The sequence below is a fragment of the Myotis lucifugus genome, unplaced genomic scaffold, assembly GCF_000147115.1.
Source record: "Myotis lucifugus unplaced genomic scaffold, Myoluc2.0 scaffold_901, whole genome shotgun sequence".
Taxonomy (NCBI): domain Eukaryota; kingdom Metazoa; phylum Chordata; class Mammalia; order Chiroptera; family Vespertilionidae; genus Myotis; species Myotis lucifugus.
Genome location: NW_005871949.1, coordinates 72,539 through 91,088, shown reverse-complemented (window position 1 = coordinate 91,088; position 18,550 = coordinate 72,539). Strand labels below are relative to the sequence as shown.

Genomic DNA, 18,550 nt, shown 5'->3' with positions numbered 1-18,550 from the left:
GCTCCCTTATCTCATCAACAGTGCACTGGACTCAATGCTAGCAATTTTGTGTTCTGATTGTTACTTGAAGAAAGAAAAAAAAAACAAACTCTACTCAATGCTGATTCTACAGGTTTAGTGGAAAAAATTTTTCTAACAGGCAAGTGGCAAACAACAAAGCTTTTGAAAAGCCAGACCTGGGAGAGAAATGCTGTTTCATAATGGGTATGAATAGTTATTTGGCTGCCTTTTTTTTTTCAATCTCTCTGGTTTTTTGATGTGGATCTCCTTCTATTCGTTCAGGAAGTTATGACGTGAGCTCTGGGCAGGGCCTGAGGTTTTAGAACCCTTTCTAAAAGGGACAGAGAGTGCCTTCTGCATTTCCTCACGGTGGGGTTGACGTGCAGGCGGCAGAGCTTTGGGAGGCTGGTCACGATGCAGGTGCTTCTCCCACGCAGCCGGCTGGTCCTGGCTCTCGCCCTCATCCTGACTTTGGACTCTTCAGTTCAAGGTAAGGCCCAGGACTCTCGCTCTCCTGTCATCTTCCGTGTAAGCCCCAGGGTCCACACCAATGATTATATTCACTTTAAAGTACAGGATGCATTATATTGTGGGAAAGTAGGCAAAGGAAAAGGAATTTTGGCGACTGAACTTCTTAGTGTGTGTTTGGTTAAGTTTGATACCAAGAAAAATTAAACTCTCAGACTTGTAAACTCTTTACATTGATTGAAATGCACCATTTTATTTTTGGATGAAAATGTATGGGTTATAAAATTGTTAAAGCTCAGAAAGGAATGACAACCTGTTGCAGGGAGGAGGTGGCACTGTTGGGTGTTTTGGAGGATCTACCCACCCCTGCATGTCCACATCTCTCCCAAGTTTTAATGGATTCCAGTGGTGTCATAATTATTGTAACGCTGGGAAGTGCTAGTTTTTAATCAGAGTAAATTTGACCACGTGTATTTTTCATCTTTCTAAACTTGGTTCTTAGTGAAAATTCAATTATGGGTAAGCCTAGTTCATGAAAACCCTCTTAGACTTTAAAGAGAGACCAAAGAATTTTAGTATCTGTGCTGTTGGTCAGAGAAACATCACATCTGAAAATTTCTTGTTAGGTTTCTCTGTCATTTATGGTTGTTTAGTAAGACTGAATTAAGGTAAAACCTTGAATCACTAAGAAAACAAAAATGTTTGTAAGAAATATACAATAGCTGCTCCTTTGGTAAATAAGGGATCCTGTCTAAATCAGGCAGAGGTCATGGTAGAATTTATAGTAGAAAAACATGAAGTTCCCCTAAACTGTAAAGGAAATATTGAGTCATGGTGACACACATGTCCCAGGTTTGCTTCTTTGCATCTTGTTTTTACTTCTGATGGAAAGGAAGTCATATCGCTGATCTCAGTTACATTACTTATGTATTGGATATTTATAAGATCATTTTTCTTGTGATGCAATTATGGAGAACAAACAGCAAGCAATGTTGCTGAAGCTTTCCCACTGATCTATTGATTTTTTTAAAAGTGTTAAACATTGTTAGTTGTAGGGTACAGGCTTTGACTTGGGTCTTTCAGGGAATATCTTTAGCTTGATGAATAATTCCATGTGTTCTCGCAAGATCCAGAGCAGAAAGGTCCATGTTTGTTGCACAGTGATCAGTGGTGCTGGGTCTTCCCTGGCCAGAGCTATAGACGTCTTTACATCTTCAAAATTTCCCAGAAATGGCATGTTCCCCACCAAGGTTCACCAGGTAAACTAGAATTAAGACAAAAATGTTCCATGTAGTAGGTATTCATCAAAAAGAAGTGAAGAAAGAAAGAAACCATTATGAGATTGTATAGAGTACTAGCATTTATGTCATCACCTGGTAGGTTTAGCTCTTTGCTGGAAAAGAAACCACAAGAGAGACAATGAATGAATTGAAAAACTAGGGTGTTTCCAAAGGAGAAGTTGGAATGAAGGGTTTGTGCTCAATTTTGAATAAGAACAGAAATAGATGCCCACCCATGGCGACATGGTGAGTGACCCACGTGATGCCAGATATGATTCGATAGCATCCTTTCCCCACTTAACCCATCGGTTTGACTGAACTGATCAAATTAACTAGCCTTTTGGCTTGCTCTTACTGAACATTTTCAAAACATCTTAGGTTACTGTATTCCTGTGCGAGGGCTGCCATAACAAAGCACCACAGACTGGTGGTTTAAACAACAGAAATTTATTTCCCCACAGCCCTGGAGGCCGGAAGTCCAAGATCAAGGTGCCGGCAGGTTGACTTCATTCTGAAGCCTCTGTCCTGGGGTTCTGGCTGGCTGTCTTCACTCTGTACCTTTATATGGTCCTTTGTATATGTCTGTGTCCCAATCTCCTCTTCTTTTTAGGACACCAGCCATATTGGATTAGGGATCATCCAAATGACCTCATTTTTCTTTACCTCCTTTTATGGCCTTATCTCCAAAGCCAGTCTCATTCTGAGGTCCTGGGAGTTAGGACTTCAACAGATGAATTGTGGGGGAGAGACACAATTCAGCCCGTATCAGTTACTATGCGTCAAACCCAAGTAAAGACATGGTGTACAAATGTCTACAGAGTCAAAGCAATGGAAGCTTGGCAATGTGTGGGAGATCCAGGAGGGCACAGACGGCTCTCCAGGGTCTTTCACACATTTTAATGTCGAGCTTCCAGGGGCTTATTGATGAGGCCTGTGAATCCTAAGCTCTCTTATTGCCTCTCTTCTTCAAAGATGCCCATAAAGAGAGAACCTGGAAAATCCATGAGCAGGTATGGCCAACGGGGTCAGGGCCAGACCATGTGTCCACTCCATACTGTTTCCTAGATCACAGTAAAGATACTGATTCCACTCATGTGTGCTGCTGTTTGCTTGTAATGGGGTTTCCCATCCATTCTCTGGTACATGATCATCACAGTCCCTGTGAGGAGGAACTAACACCAATTTAAGGAGGAGAAAACTGGATCTTATACTTGTCATCTCATTTGCTCTTTACATCAACCTTTTGCAAATAACTTATGAGTCTTGCTCAAGGCCCCTTACAACTAATTAATAGCAGAACTGCTCGTCTGATTTTAAGATCAGCTAACTTTCTACTGCAACTTGGCTATCTTCTTGGTGTATTAGAGATCTTATTTATTTTAAACAAAAAACCTTGCTTGGACTATAGCCCTTGCTTTAAAGTTCGCCGCTGAGTTGAGGGACAGAGAGGGAGAAATTGAAAGTAAACTTGATACTTGTATAGCTTGTCAAACCATTCAAGGGTGGAGTCTCCTCTCCATATTGTACAGTTGACGGGCCAGTAGGAAGCAACTTCAACTTAGATAGTGAGGTCTGTTTGAGTGCTGCCAAACAGTGAATCTAATGGTCTTTTCTCCTTCCTCCCGTGGCAGTTTCTGCTTAAGTTTTTCTAACACACCTGCTGCAGCAAGTCCCCATTAAGAAGAGGAAATTAGTAAATTGTGATGATGTTGGGGGGAAATTGGTATTACAGTATAAAAGGACAGAGGTTACTGCAGTAAGCTATTTGCTCTGGTAATGTTTATTTATAGAAAGTATTTTTGGTAAAGCAGGAGAGAGAGAGAGAGAGAGAGAGAGAGAGAGAGGAGAAAGGAAGTGGTGGGCAGTGAAGGAAAGGGATTCTAAAGAAAAATCATTCTTCTCCCTGGAATCTATGACAAAATCAACCATCAGATCCAGTAAGTGGGGCCTTTTAGGAAGATAATCTTTCGGTACAAGAGCATACTTCCTTTTATTTTATTTTATTTATTTTTTTACCTTTTATTATTTTTTTGTTTTTATTTTATTTTTAATTGAAATACAATTTGACACAGAACATTGTGTAAATGTAAGGTATACATGTTGATTTGATACATTTATATATTATAGATTGTTGCTATTGTAGTGATAAAACATCTATTACATCATATAATTCTCATTTATTTTATTTTATTTATTTTTATTATTTTTTAAAAATTTCTTTATTGATTAAGGTATTACATTCCTTTTATTTTTTTTAAATATGGTACTCATAAAATATTTCTCTCAAGCAAGAGAGAGTCAAGATACTCCTACACCATCAGGGGCTGAATCTGTCAAATTTTCACATCCTGCCAACTCCTTTGAATAGACATGCGAGGAACTACGGTCTGTAACCACGTTCCTTGTTTTAAAAACACCAGTCCCAACTCAGATCAACTTTGGAGTGGGGGGGAGGGTGACTGCCATCTTTGATTTCTTTATAAATGTTTAAACAGATTTATTGAGATCAAGTTCACATACATACAATTCACCTGTTTAAAGTGTACAGTTCCGTGGTTTTTAGTGTATTCACAGATACAGGCAATCATCACCATAGTCAATTTTAGAACATCTTGTCATCCCCCTCAAAAGAAACCCCCTTTATAAATTTTAAAAGCTGGATTCTGAACTTTGGGGAAAATTTTGTACTTTAGATTTCTTTTTTTTACTAGTTTACCAAAGTTGTATTTGTTATACCAGTGAAAAGATGCCGTCAATCACCTGACTTCTTCCTCATAAAGTGTCAGTTTAACTTTTCTGTTTAACTTCCTACCTATGCAAATATTTCTTTGGCTTGATATTCAATGCATTAGCCACATGTAGAGGACACTGCCTAGACCTGCTCTGTCCAAAATGGTAACCACCAGCCACTTGGGGCTTTTTTTTTTAATTTGTTTTTTTTGGGGGGGGGGGGCTTCTTGAAATGTGTTTAATGTGGCGAGTCCAAATTGAGACCTGCTTTCAGTGCAAAATACACACCGGATTTGAAGGCTTAGTATTAAAAAAATCAGTAACTTTTATATTACGTTAAGTAATAACATTTGAATTTGTTGGCTTAAATAAAATGCATTTAAATGAATTTCACTTATTTCTTTTTACTCTTTAAAATATGGCTGCTGCACCTTGGTTGCAGGTTCATCCCTCCCCAGGTCGGGGTGTATTCAGGAGGCAACCAATCAAGGTGTCTCTCTCACATCGAGGTCTCTCTCTCTCTCTCTCTCTTCCGCCCTTCCTCCCTTCCTCCCACTCTTTCTCTAAAAGTCAATAGAGGAGGTATCCTTGGGTGAGGATTAAGAAATAAATAAGTAAAACATGGCTGCTATAACATTGAAAATTCCATAGGTGGTTTTGTCTTCTGTTACTATTGCACAGTGTTTGTCTAGGCCAGCGATTTCAACCTTTTTCATCTCTTGGCATACAAAACTAATCACTGAAATTCTGTGGCACACAAAAAACATATATTCTATTTTTTGCTAATCTGACCAAAAATGGGTGTAATTTTAATTCATTCACACTGAACAGCTATTGTTGTGTTGGCTGTTGTTTTAAAATATGACAATCTAAGGGAACAGAGGTCAGTGTCCCTGACTAAACAGTCAGGAATTGCATGTTTAAAAAATTCTTGGCCCTGGCCGGGTAGCTCTTTTGGTTGGAGCATCGACCAGATGCACCAAAGATTCACCAAGGTTTCAGGTTTGATCCCCAAGTAGGGGCACATGCAGGAGATAACCAGTGAATGCATGAACGAGTAGAAGAACAGATCAATGTTTCTCTCTCTCTGCCTCTCTCTCCCTTCCTCTCTCTCTTTCTAAAGTAAAGTAAAGTAAAGTAAAGTAAAGTAAAGTAAAAGTTAAAAAAATAATCTTGCTGCACAGCAGTGTGCGTGCTGCTACAGTGGTTGAAAAATCACTGGTCTGACAACATAGGGTGTGAAGACAGCACCCTCTGCTGGAGAAGATGTTGATTTTTAATTTTTACCCCACCTGAAAGCTTAAGACTTCTAAGTAGTACATAATTAGATTCCAAACTTAGGCTGCTTTAGGAAAGAAGCAGAGGAGAAAGAAAGAGCTAAAATGTATTAACTACCTACCATATGCAAAGGCTTGTGGTAGATATTTAACATACATTTACCTTACTTAAACAGGAACTCTTTGGGACACTATTCACACTTGAAAGATGAGAAATTGAGAATCAGAGAGGCATTAAACGATAGAACAGTAATTTAAATTCTGGTCTCTCTACAAGCTATTCTCTATCAGAGCTCGGTCTTTGTTGTTCTCCTAAACAGAGAAACTAGCACTTAAAGAGCTCTGACCATGTGCTATCCTAAACACTTAATATTTATATCTCATTATTAGATTTACTACTTTCCCCCATTTTGTGCATGAGGCAATTGAGGCATAGGGAGGTTAGTAGGTCAAGGTCACACAGCTGGTAAGGGGCGGACATTGTGATGTCATCTTGCCACCTGACCCCCAGCCTCCAGGCAGTGACAGAGCTAACCCTTATTTATTTATTTATTTATTTATTTAAAAATCTTTATTGTTGAAAGTATTACATATGTCCCCTTCTTCCCTCCAACCCATTTTAAATGATTAGCTGTCCCAGACCAGACATTGTATTGAGGAACCATGGGAAAGATTGTGATAGACTAGCAGTTCAGAAGGAAGAGAGGAAGGAAGGGAAAGAAAGAAAAAGAGAAAAGAGAATATTTAGGTTTTTTCTAAATTAAAGTCTTTCTTTTGTTTATAATTTTAAAGAAATATTGTTTATTACAGCAATTTAGAAAATTAAATGAGGGAAAAAATCACCAGAGTCTACTACTAGCTATTTTTGTGTATTTTCTCCCATCTCCCCCCATATCTGTTTCTATGGTTTCCTTAACTGTTATGCATATAAACAACTATTATGCATCACAGTGGCATTCTGCTTTTTTCACTTATTTTAAAACTAGTGGCCCGGTGCACGAAATTCGTGCACGGGAGGAGGGTGTCCCTCAGCCCAGCCTGCACCCTCTGCAATCTCGGACCCTTTGGGGGATGTCGACTACTGGTTTAGGCCTGATCCCAGGATGTCCAACTGCCGGGATCGGGTCTAAACCAGCAGTTGGACATCCCTTTCACAATCCTGGACCGCTGTCTCCTAACCACTCACCTGCGTGCCTGCCTGATTGCCCCTAATTCGTGCACAGGAGCGGGGAGTTCCTCAGCCTGGCCTGCACCCTCTCCAATTCGGGACCCCTCAGGGCTGCTGGCACCTAACTGCTCACCTGCCTGCTGGCCTGATCCCCTAACTGCTCTCCCCTGATGGTCTGATACCCTTAACTGCTCTCCCCTGCCATCCTGATCCTCCTAACTGCTCTCCCCTGCCTGCCTGATCACCTCTAACCGCCTCTGCCTCAGCCCTGCCACCATGGCTTTGTCTGGAAGGACGTCCGGAACCTCGTCTGGAAGATGTTTATTCTAATTAGCATATTACCTTTTTATTAGTATAGATGCCACCTTGCCTAAAAATTCAGGTTGTTAGCAGGTTTTCCCATCATGGAAGGAGAGCCCGCAGTAGCATCCTGGGTTCTGACTAGGGCTTAAGCACTGTACCTTGAACATTTCTATCGATTTTGCCAAATCATCCTCCAAAAATGTTGAATCACTTTAAACTCCCACCAGCAACCATGCGTGTGCCCTCTGTCCTACTTTGATGCCAGTATCATTGATTTCCCCCTAGAAGCTTCCCTCCCCTCAGCCGGGACTGCTTGGCACTTGAGCCAAACTCACTGTTCAGCCCAGGACTTGATTTCCCGAGATAGAATTATGGAGGAGGAAAAATAGTTTTCCTCTACCCTTCTGAGTTCTTAGCGGAGGCCCTTGTAATGAAAGACAGATTACCAAGAGAAAAACTAAAGTTCATTAACATGTGTACCTCGTGTATATGTGGGAGATCCCAGGGAAAAATGAATAACTTCCCAAAGTGGCTTAGAATCCAGATTTAAATACCTTCTTTCTAGGGAAAGGGGACGGGATATATAGGCCTCTTAGAGGAGAGTACATGATTTTTAGGAAAGATGAATGGGGGTGGGGGAGATAGTTTGTAACAAAGTTTGGATGTGATGTCAACTTCTAGTCTCCTGTCCTGTGACAGGAGTCAGTCTTCACTGGCTGATGGCACTTTTCCCATCAAGGGAACCTTTTGGGGGGTCCGATTTTAGGCAGAGAAGGAGACTTCAGTGAAAACCTCTCCTTGCATTTGCTATTTTTCAAGCATCTGCAGGTCAAGATCGTCAATATAACAACATGGCATATGTTGGGGTGGTCTGTTCTCTGACCTTCAGAATAAACCCAACAAAAGCTTGTTTCCTCTCTTAGATAATTTGCCACAGTAGCGTTATTCCCTGGAAACAGTATTCTGACCAGTATTCTGATCACTTCCTGGGAGTGATCATAACATACCCTGTGCTTGTAGAAAGGTGTGGGCCATATCACTAAATAATCAGGGTCAGTTTTCTCATCTTGTGGAAAGGGAGATAAAGTTATGATAGTTTATCTCCCTTTCCACAGGTTTCCTGCAGGTTTGTGTCTCTGCTGCAGCCCCAGTGGCCCCAGTGCCTCTGCGGCCTTGGGGTTAGGGGCTGCTGGGTGCCGGCCCCCCTGCGGCCTGTGTCTCTGCTCCCCCAACCCTAGCGCTGAGGTGGGGCTTGGGGCTTCTGGGTGCCGGCCCCCCTGTGGGCTGTGTCTCTGCTCCCCCAACCCTAGCACTGAGGTGGGGCTTGGGGCTTCTGGGTGCGGGCCCTGTGCGGGCTGTGTCTCTGCTCTCCCAACCCCGCTGCCGAGGCAGGGCTTGGGGTGGCTGGGTGCCGGCCCCTCTGCTGGCCCCCCTGCGGCCTGTGTCTCTGCTCCCCCAACCCTAGCACTGAGGCGGGGCTTGGGGCTTCTGGGTGCCGGCCCCCCTGTGGGCTGTGTCTCTGCTCCCCCAACCCCAGTGCCAAGGCGGGGCTTGGGGCGGCTGGGTGCCGGCCCCCCTGCGGGCTGTGCCTCTGCTCCTCTGACCCCAGCACCAAGGCGGGGTTAGGGGCCACTGGCTGCAGGGACCCCTGCGGGCTGTATCTCTGCTCCTCCAACCCCAGCGCTGAGGAGGGGCTTGGGGCTGCTTGGTGCCGGCCCCCCTGTGGGCTGTGTCTCTGCTCCTCCATCCCCCCAGCAGTGCTGACCAAGCAGGCCCAGAGGCCCTCCACCAGCGTGTTGAGGCAGAACGCCTGCATTGTCACCAGGCTTTGCTCTGCCACTTGGAGCCTACATATGCAAATTAGCCGCCATCTTTGTTGGCAGTTGATTTGCATATCGCGCTAATTAGCCAATGGGAAGGGTAGCGGTCGTATGCTAATTACCATGTTTCTCTTTTATTAGATAGGATAGAGGTTTTCCAATGATGTTACATAGTCTCTTCCCTAACTAACTACTTTTTTACCATTTGGTTAACATTCTTTCATATGAATGCCAAATAATTTATTTGAGCATTTTCTATTGTTTTGATTATATTTTCCTATTTTGAATAATACTAAAGTGGACAGTTTCATGTATCTTTTGTATTTTACCTATTCCTCTATTTCCCTATTGATACATATAAGTATGTATCATGTATATCTTAATGATATAATAACTTGGCAGTGTTGTATTTATAAAATGAATCAGAAAAACTAGCTAGAAAAAAGTTGAGGATAGAGATAATAGTCATGAGAAAGGGGCCATAATGATGAAGAGGATGTTTCGAAAGCGTTCAGTGGTTCTGCAGTCTTTTAAGAACAGAGTTCTTGGCCATCCCATTGAGATGTAAGGGGAACTTGACCTCAGAAGAGGCTCCACTTTCCAACCTCTGAGAGTTGCTGTCAGAAGAGAATGGGACACAACTTGTGCATATGCTCCTAGAAACACAGATACCCAGGAGGAAGAAAAGCAGAACTCCAAAATCCACCATCTCTGGGGAGTTGGGTAATGAGATTAGCAGTAATTTCCCTTTCTTTTGTTTGCTACATTTAAAAAAAATGATTTCAGAGAGGAAGGGAGAGGGAGAGAGAGAGAGATAGAAACATCAATGATGAGAGAGAATCATTGATCGGCTGCCTCCTGCACACCCCACCCTGGGGATCGAGCCTACAACCTGGGGATGTGTCCTGACCGGGAATTGAACCAGCAACCTTTCAGTGCACAGGATGACACCCAAGCAACTGAGCTACACTAGCCAGGGCATCCCATCTTTTGCTATTGCAAAAAATGCTGCAGCGATTGTCCATAGCACTATATATTTTTTTAGTAGTTGTTGTTATGATCTGTACAGGACAACAATGTGCTGGGCTTTAAAACCACCTTTCCTGCTTTTCAAGAATTGCATATGTCAACTATAATTTAAAAAAAAAAAGAATTTTAGGCATGCCCCGTCTTGCTAGGTGATTACTAGTTGCACTCATGTGAATAAACTATGTGCTTGGGGTGGGGAGGAGATGAACCTTTTGAAGGGTCAAGTATTTCTCACCACTGGGCCTCCATCCTTGCTAAATGGAGGAATGAAGACTTTATTTCATGGATTCATTAGAGATCTCCTATATAATCTCATAACATTTTCATAGAAATTAAACTCAAAGGAAGCGATGACAGACTAGGATAGTCCAGCCCGCCTGTCCCTCTGTGGGGAGGAGCCTTGTGGTTTTGAAATCTCTGACTAGGTCGAAGGGCAAAAAAAGAGGCCACGTTTTTAACTGCTTGCATTCCTAAGGGCGCTCGATGGCCCTAAAGAAATAGGACCCTGTAATATGTCTGGTACATGCAATATATTCCTAACCTTTGTGAACGTGATGGGACTCATCTCTATAAGAAGAGCCGGGCAGCACCTGTATGGCCTCAGTTTTCCTTGTGTAAAACGAAGAGAGTAGTACAAGCATAATGCTAGTTAATATTATCAGGTGTTTACTGTGTGCCCGGCACTATGTTAAGGTCTTTACATGCATTTCTCATCTAATTTTTGTGACCAGCTTATGAAAAAGAGACACTGTTAAGATCTTTGTTTTGCAGTGAGGGCTCAGGGAAGAGAAGGTTTCACAGGCCATCAGCAGCAGAGCTCCGACTTCACTCCAGGCAGCTGGTCACCAAGTCCTATTTTAACCTTCAACTCTGGCTACTTTGTAAGGGAGTTGTGAGGACAAACGGTACACGTGTAAAAGGCTGGTACCCAGTGTGTGCTCTGTCCACACCTTACCTGCTACCAGATTTAGACTCTATTTAATTTCTTAGTGACAGAGAATAGATTAGAAGCTGTGTACGAGGTACTTATTAACCACGTGGGTTGCTTGTTTGGGCAGGTTTACCTGTGCGGAGAGCCAGGTACCAGAGGGTCCGCTGTAATCCCGACAGTACTTCTGCAAACTGCATTGAGGAAAAGGGACCACTGTTCGACCTACTTCCAGGCGAATCCAACAGAATCCTCCCGCCAAGGACTGACCCTTTTTTGTAAGTGGTCTTGCTCTACTTTTCCTTTCACCAGTCTCTCTTGAGATCTTGGCATGGAGGTGGGAGGGTCGTCTAGAGTGTTTTTCGTCAGGCTCTTGCTTTGGGGGTTTGATGTCCACTGCACAGTACATGGTAAAATGTATTTACTGGTAGATGAGATGTGCAAGAATACATGGTTCACGTATTCTTTTGCAAAGTCTTTTTATTTTGGCAGAGACAAAAATTGAGTAAAAAATTTGTGAAAATAATTGGTGAGAATATTTTTCACCAACAAGTATTGAAAATGATTGAACATTATTCTATTTATGTAAATAGGACACAATAGATACTAAAATCTAATAAAAGTCCATCAACCTCATAGTTTAAACAAAATGATATATCCCTAAAGTGTAATATAACTTAATCATAAGAAGAGATGAAGTACTGACACAGGCTACATCGTGGATGAATCCTGAAAACATTATGCAAAGTGACAGAAAGGAGACACAAAAAGCCACATATTATATGACTCTATTTATAGGAAATGCCCAGAATAGATAAATACATAGAGGCAGAAAATAGATTAGTGGTTGCCAGGGGCTGGAGAGAAGGGAGGAATAGAGAGTGGCTAATAGGTATAGGATTCTTGAGGGTTCAAAAAAATGTTCTGGAATTAGATAGTGGTGATAAGAAGTCAGGAAAGGAAGAATAAATAGACATGACTTACAAAAGAAAACCATGGCCTTGTCTGCCTTGTCTGGCTAGCTCAGTTGGTTAGAGTGTCGTCCCAGTACGCCAAGGTTGCGGGTTTGATCCCTGGTCAGGGCACATATAATGCATAAATAGGTAGAACAACAAATCAATGTCTCTCTCTCTCTCTCTCTCTCTCTCTCTCCAATAACATAAAAAAAACCAAACCTCTTCTTGATCAAGTAAAACCTGCTTTAAACTTGCAAAAAAGATTCAATAAGAACTCATAAGTAACAAAAGATTGAATTGCACTAGAATCCGTTATTTCATTGAATATCAAAGTTATATAACATACAGCAAAAATGAATTATTAAAAGGATTTTCATAAAAGTTTTAGTCCTCAGAGCTACACCTAGAAAACCACTCTCCTCAAAGCCAGGTAAATCATCATGCCCAAACCAGCTAAGTCCATCATGACTTGGGGGATCCTGGCGACCCTCTTCATCACTGCCTTCACTGTGTAGGAGATGACATCATCGCCACCCTCTGCAGTCCCGTCCTGTGCTTTGACTTGTGTGTTTTTGTCCCTTGAGGCCTTTTATTTACACACTAGAGGCCCAGTGCACAAAATTTGTGCGCGAGGGGGTGGTCCCTCAGCCTGGCCTGCATCCTCTTACAGTCTGGGACCCCCCAGGATCGGGCCTAAGCCAGCAGTCAGACATCCCTCTGGCAGTCTGGGACCCCTTGTTCCTAACCGCCTGCCTGCTCACTGCTCCTTACCACTCAGCTCGCTGCTCCTTAGTGCTGCCGCAGAGGCGGGAGAGGCTCCCGACACTGCTGCTGTGCTCACCAGCCGTGAGCCTGGCTTTTGGCTGAGCAGTGCTCCCCCTGTGGGAGTGCACTACCACCAGGAGGCAGCTCCTGTGTTGAGCATCTGCCCCCTCATGGTCAATGCGCATCATAGCGACTGGTTGTTCTGATCATTCTGCCGTAATGGTCGCTTAGGCTTTTATTATATAGATATGTAATACACACCTAGAAAAAGAATCCCGGATTTCCCCTCCTGGGAGATTTTGTCTTGCTCCTTCACGGTCCATGGTGCCTGTTGAGGTTGTCAGTGCAATGAAACCGAAGTGACGGCACAGAAGTAGGTTGTTCTGCCAGTTTTCCAGACCTTTGAGCTGCACATCAAATCTGGGGCTGATTACTCCACACTTGTCCAACCTGCCGGTGAGGTTCACAACAATTTTCCCAGCTCTGTGGTCATCAGTAATTTCCAATTCCCCAGTGTAACCATCCTTCACTATCACAGTTGGAAACCAGATGGTGACTTTGGAGCATGGCCTAACAAGAACCGGGGCGTTGCCTCTCTCCAGCATTGTTGATACTCTTGGGAGCATCAGCCAGGACAGTCATGCGCCCCGTAAGGCATCACAGGAAGATGGAGGAAAGAGCCCTTATGCTTTTGCTTTAAGTCCACGGCACTAACCTTGAACTGGTATTACAGCATCCTCCATCATTTTAGGTCTTAGGTTTCAATAGCGATTTATTTAAATCTAAAATATTAGAGGAATAACTCAAGTTCTTCAAAACACTTACTTTACACCATTTCTTCTCTCCTCAAATCTCAATGATTTTCCCTCTCCACAGCCAGTAACTTTCCTTCTCACACTTACGAGTGGGTTTTGTCAAAGCACTGTGAATTATTAGAAGTTTTGTCGAAATTTTAAATTAGGGAAGAATGTCATCTATCTAGGCTGCCTTGTTTATCCTTTTTTTTTTTAGTGGGAGAAAATAGATAAAAGGGTCTTTTTATTTTTAATAAATGATCCCGTAAGCCTATTTCAAGTATAGGATTCTTATGCTAGCAATAAGAAAATTAGCATTGTTTATACGAGTTTGCAATGGATAGATGTGGAGTAGATAAGTGCAATGAGTTACATAAAACAAGTGTAGGCAAACATGTGAAAAGGCCTGACTTACTTTTTGTTTTAAAGCATTGAATATGGGAAATTTTAACTTTTAATTTGATCAACTAATTAACTGGGTGGCTGCATTTATTTTCTTACCTTAAAAATGTATTGCAATTATCTTCCTTATGTCTCCAACTTTACTGTGGTTTTTTTTCATTTTTCTGTCTTACTTCAGAATGATGAGATTCCAGAACTTGAATGATGTCTTCCCTCTTTCTGAGGACGATTCTGGATCAGGCTCTGGCTCCGGCTCCGGATCTGGAAGTGGCTCTGGAGATGGCTTCCTCACTGGAACGGAGAGTGAATACCAACCATCATTTGTAGATACAAATGATGCTTTTTATTACAACTTTAAGCCTGTGCCCACAGATGACCAGGACTTGGGTCAAGATGGACCGGAAGAGAATTTTATTATGTAGAAGAGAGGGTTTCCCACCTTGATACCAGCCAATGCATTCAGAATATTTTGTGTCTCACAGTCAAATGATTAATTTTGGGACAAAAAGTTTTATAGAAATTTTAAAACATCTGAAAAAGAAGTTTGTTTTAGCAACTTTTTTTCTCATGAATTATTAAATACTCCTTTACCTATTACTATTGTCCTAGAAAATATTTGCACTTTCTTTATATCATATTCAATCAATATTGCTATGAATTTTTCTAGATTCCCCATGTCTATAAAATGGCTTTACAGAATAAATTATACTGTTTTTCTTTTTTAAAATGAATTTGAGAAGCAAATTGACAGGCAATATTTCATACCTAAGTCTTCAGGAACCTGACTTTGATTGTGAATTATAGATATGCCCTTTTTTAAAGTGAAAAAACAAACAAACCAACAACAAACAGATGAAACACAGTGAATTATAGAGTGGGTATTTGACATGTTTTACAGTGTAAAGTGTGCAGCTCTAGTATTACCATTGGATGTGTTTGCAGAGCTACTGGACATGGAGTGTTTAGATATATGATTGCTATTTCAATTACAAACTTAAGACCCAAAGTAAAGCACAGTTGTGCTCTCCATACCTCATACTGCTTTACCTTTTTTCCTGGATATCTGTGTATTTTCAAATGTTGTTCTATTAAAGCAGAAGTATAATCAAAGGGTTAAGCTGTCTGGGATCTCTTGTCCTAAGTTCAGGATAATAATTATTTTTGCTCAGATATTTTATTAACAGAATAGAAGTCTTATTAACAAAATATACATTTTTTATAGTGAGATCAAACTATGTTTCTAGAATCAAGTCCTATTAAGTAGTAGATGAAGAAAACACTCCTACCACAGCAAGAGGGTTCTTCTTGTCCGAGCACTTCCTCTTTTTGGAGGCCACTCCCGTTTCTGTTCCTCCTGGTTCTGTGAAGCCTGTTGTCATCATTGTCATGGATCCTGTTCTGCACCGTCCAGATCTCCTGAGAACTGAGGACTTAATCTCTGCTGGAGAGAGCCACCTTGCCCAAGGCTAACCCTTCTTCCCAGGGCAGCCTGTACCCCGTGACTGGTTGAGGAAGTGGCCCACACCTGGAGTCACAGATATCAAAGACCTGGCTTCCCAGTGGCTTCTAGGGGATGGGTTAATCATGGTAACTAAGGGAGATCAGGGCCGTGGTCTCTACTGATTGGTCAGCACTAGGGTAGGAGGTAGTTGATCTGGGTCTGATGTCAGCCATGGCATCGCTTCATCTGGTTTCACCGCTTTTCTGGGTCTGGGGCTGAAACACAACTGAGGTCTAGATGTTATCTCTAGTTTGATTGAAACGCTGTCTCTGTGGTCAGCAGACCCCAGGCTTTGTTCGTAAGATTATTTGATGCCAACCTAGGCCTCTCTGTCCCGGGGGCTTAATGATTAAGGGCGTGGATGTGCGAGGGAGAAGGAAGCTGGTGAGTTGAATAAAGGTGTTGACTGAGGCCAATTTGAATCAAAAGGAAAGAAAGGAGAAAAAGTAATATTAAAGAAATAAAGTTTCTGCGTGGTTACACCAATATTGAAGTACACGTTTGGGATACAGGTTTTAATACCCAGGAGAAGGTGCTGACATGCTGCTAGAACAGCTCTTAGAAGTTTGGAAAGAGTAACATCCCTTTTAAGTGAAGTAGAAATGCTAGAACTGCCTTGGCAGGCAGTGGAAGAAGGGAGTCAAAAGGTTTAAGGAAGTGAGAACGCTAGAAGGAACAGACAGTGTAAACCTTGAAAACCCACCAGATGACTGTCCTTCAGGGAGGCCAAAGCAATGAAGAGTATGCGGTGAGAGAGACGGCACCTCTGAGCTATCAGTGGTAGCTCTCCTGTGAAGGGCAGGACTGATGGTAGAAATGTTACAGAACTGGATTCTCTAATAGCAATGGAATGATAAGGTCCCCAAATAATAGAGGCCAGGTGGTAGTCCTCAGCCATTAGAAGCCAGTGGGGGCAATTATCATAATAAACAGCAAAATTAGAATGAAATCCAGGAGAGCTTACTGGATTGGGCATCTCTAGAGGTAAGATAATGGGTAAGAGTCCCGCATCAAATTCCAATGTGTGTTGAAGAGGGTGGGGTGTTCCCCACATCCACCAGGTGTTACCATTTTTTTGGGGGGGGGGTGTTACAATTCAACTCAATTCTGAACTATCTACCTAGAGATAGCATCAGATTCCACAGGTGAAGGGCTCAGCCCCATTAAGCTGCTCTCCACTTCAGATGCCAATCACAATGGTAATTTTTCCAGTCTCCACATTATAATTAGAGTGGACATACCTGGTAGTTAGCACAACTTCCACATTGCTTTCTTGACCTGTGTGACAGGAGCTACTGTAATGAGGAAGACCCAGTGAAAACTTGTAAAGCTAGCCTACTACCCATCCACCATAAATAAACATTTCATCCTGGGGGGAATGTCAGAGGATAATAGTGGACGATCATAAATTTAAACAACTAGTAGTTCTAATTGCAGCAGCTTCAGGTAGGTGGTAGGCCAGCAATGTCAAGAGGAAGACCAGAAACAGTACTGGATTGGACAGCAGTATATACGTACAGTCTTCCCAGTGCCAGGTGAACTTCTCTATTGTCTGTCATAATATAATACAAAGAGACCTGGACTGTTTGGACATTTCACAGAATATCATATAGGTCCACTGTATCTCTGGATCATGAGCCTGCGACCAGACCTTCCATGTCTTGTACCACTGATGCCCTGACATTTCTCCCTCAGCTCACATCTATGGCCATATAGCGGCGGGGGGCGGGGGGGGGCGGTGTTCCTTATGACCAAATGACAGAATAGGAATAAGATCAAGTTTGGCTCACAGAGGGATTGGCTTGGTATATGGGTGCAAGTAAAAAATGCATGGCAGTGCCAATCAGGAGTGGCCTTGGAAATAGCTATGAAAGCAAGCCTCCCAGTGTGCAGAGCTTCCGAAGGTGTGCCTGGTCACATAGTCTGTGTGGCAGGAGAAGTAATCCAGGTTAGAACACATAGTTTTATGGATAGTGGTAAATGTATGGGTCAGTTGGTTAGGGGTATGAAATGGGAAGATGGATTGGGGTCTATGAAATCTGGGGTAAAGACATGTGAATGGACCAGTGACAGAAGATACAAAATGTGAAAATTTTTTTTTCTTTTTTTTTTTTAATTAATTAATTAATTTATTTATTTTTTTTTATTTTTTTTTAAATCTTTATTGTTCAGATTATTACATTTGTTCCTCTTTTTTCCCCCCATAACTCCCCTCCTTCCAGCTCCCACCCCACCCTCCGCCCTCACTCCCCACCCACTGTGTTCATCCATAGGTGCATGATTTTTGTCCAGTCACTTCCCGCATCTCCCACACCCCTTTCCCCCCAAAGAATAGTCAGTCCATTCCCTTTCCATGTCCCTGATTCTATTATAATCACCAGTTCATTCTGTACATCAGGTTATCCATTCACTTGATTCTTAGATTCATTTGTTGATAGATGCATATTTGTTGTTCATAATTTGTATCTTTACCTTTTTCTTCTTCTTCCTCTTCTTAAAGGATACCTTTCAGCATTTCATATAATACTGGTTTGGTGGTGATGAACTCCTTTAGCTTTTCCTTATCTGTGAAGCTCTTTATCTGACCTTCAATTCTGAATGATAGCTTTGCTGGATAAAGTAATCTTGGTTGTAGGTTCTTGCTATTCATCACTTTGAATATTTCTTGCCACTCCCTTCTGGCCTGCAAAGTTTCTGTTGAGAAATCAGCTGACAGTCGTATGGGTATTCCCTTGTAGGTAGTTGAGCCTCTTTCTCTTGCTGCTTTTAAGATTTTCTCTTTGTCTTTTGCTCTTGGCATTTTAATGATGATGTGTCTTGGTGTGGTCCTCTTTGGATTCCTTTTGTTTGGGGTTCTCTGCGCTTCTTGGACCTGTAAGTCCATTTCTTTCACCAGGTGGGGGAAGTTTTCTGCCATTATTTCTTGAAATAGGTTTTCAATATCTTGCTGTCTCTCATCTTCTGGCACTCCAATAATTCTGAAATTAGTCCGCTAGAAGCTGTCCCAGAGCTCCTTACACTATCTTCACACTTTCGGATTCTTTTTTCATTTTGCTTTTCCAGTTGGGTGTTTTTTGTCGAATCTTTGGTTTGATTCTTGTGCTCCTCTGGTCTGCTATTGGGTATAAT

The 18,550-nt window shown here is 42.1% G+C and overlaps 1 protein-coding gene and 1 pseudogene across 1 annotated transcript; one reads left to right on the top strand and one right to left on the bottom strand.

Moving 5' to 3' along the window:
• The first annotated feature begins 350 nt into the window (after nucleotides 1–350).
• On the top strand, nucleotides 351–15,037 carry SRGN (serglycin). The gene is made up of 3 exons (XM_006106757.3): nucleotides 351–490; nucleotides 11,134–11,281; nucleotides 14,099–15,037. The coding sequence occupies exons 1-3, from the start codon at nucleotides 415–417 to the stop codon at nucleotides 14,340–14,342; spliced, it is 468 nt and encodes a 155-aa protein (XP_006106819.1). The 5' UTR covers nucleotides 351–414; the 3' UTR covers nucleotides 14,343–15,037.
• On the bottom strand, nucleotides 12,952–14,067 carry LOC106695151 (annotated as a pseudogene).
• Nucleotides 15,038–18,550: the final 3,513 nt, after the last annotated feature.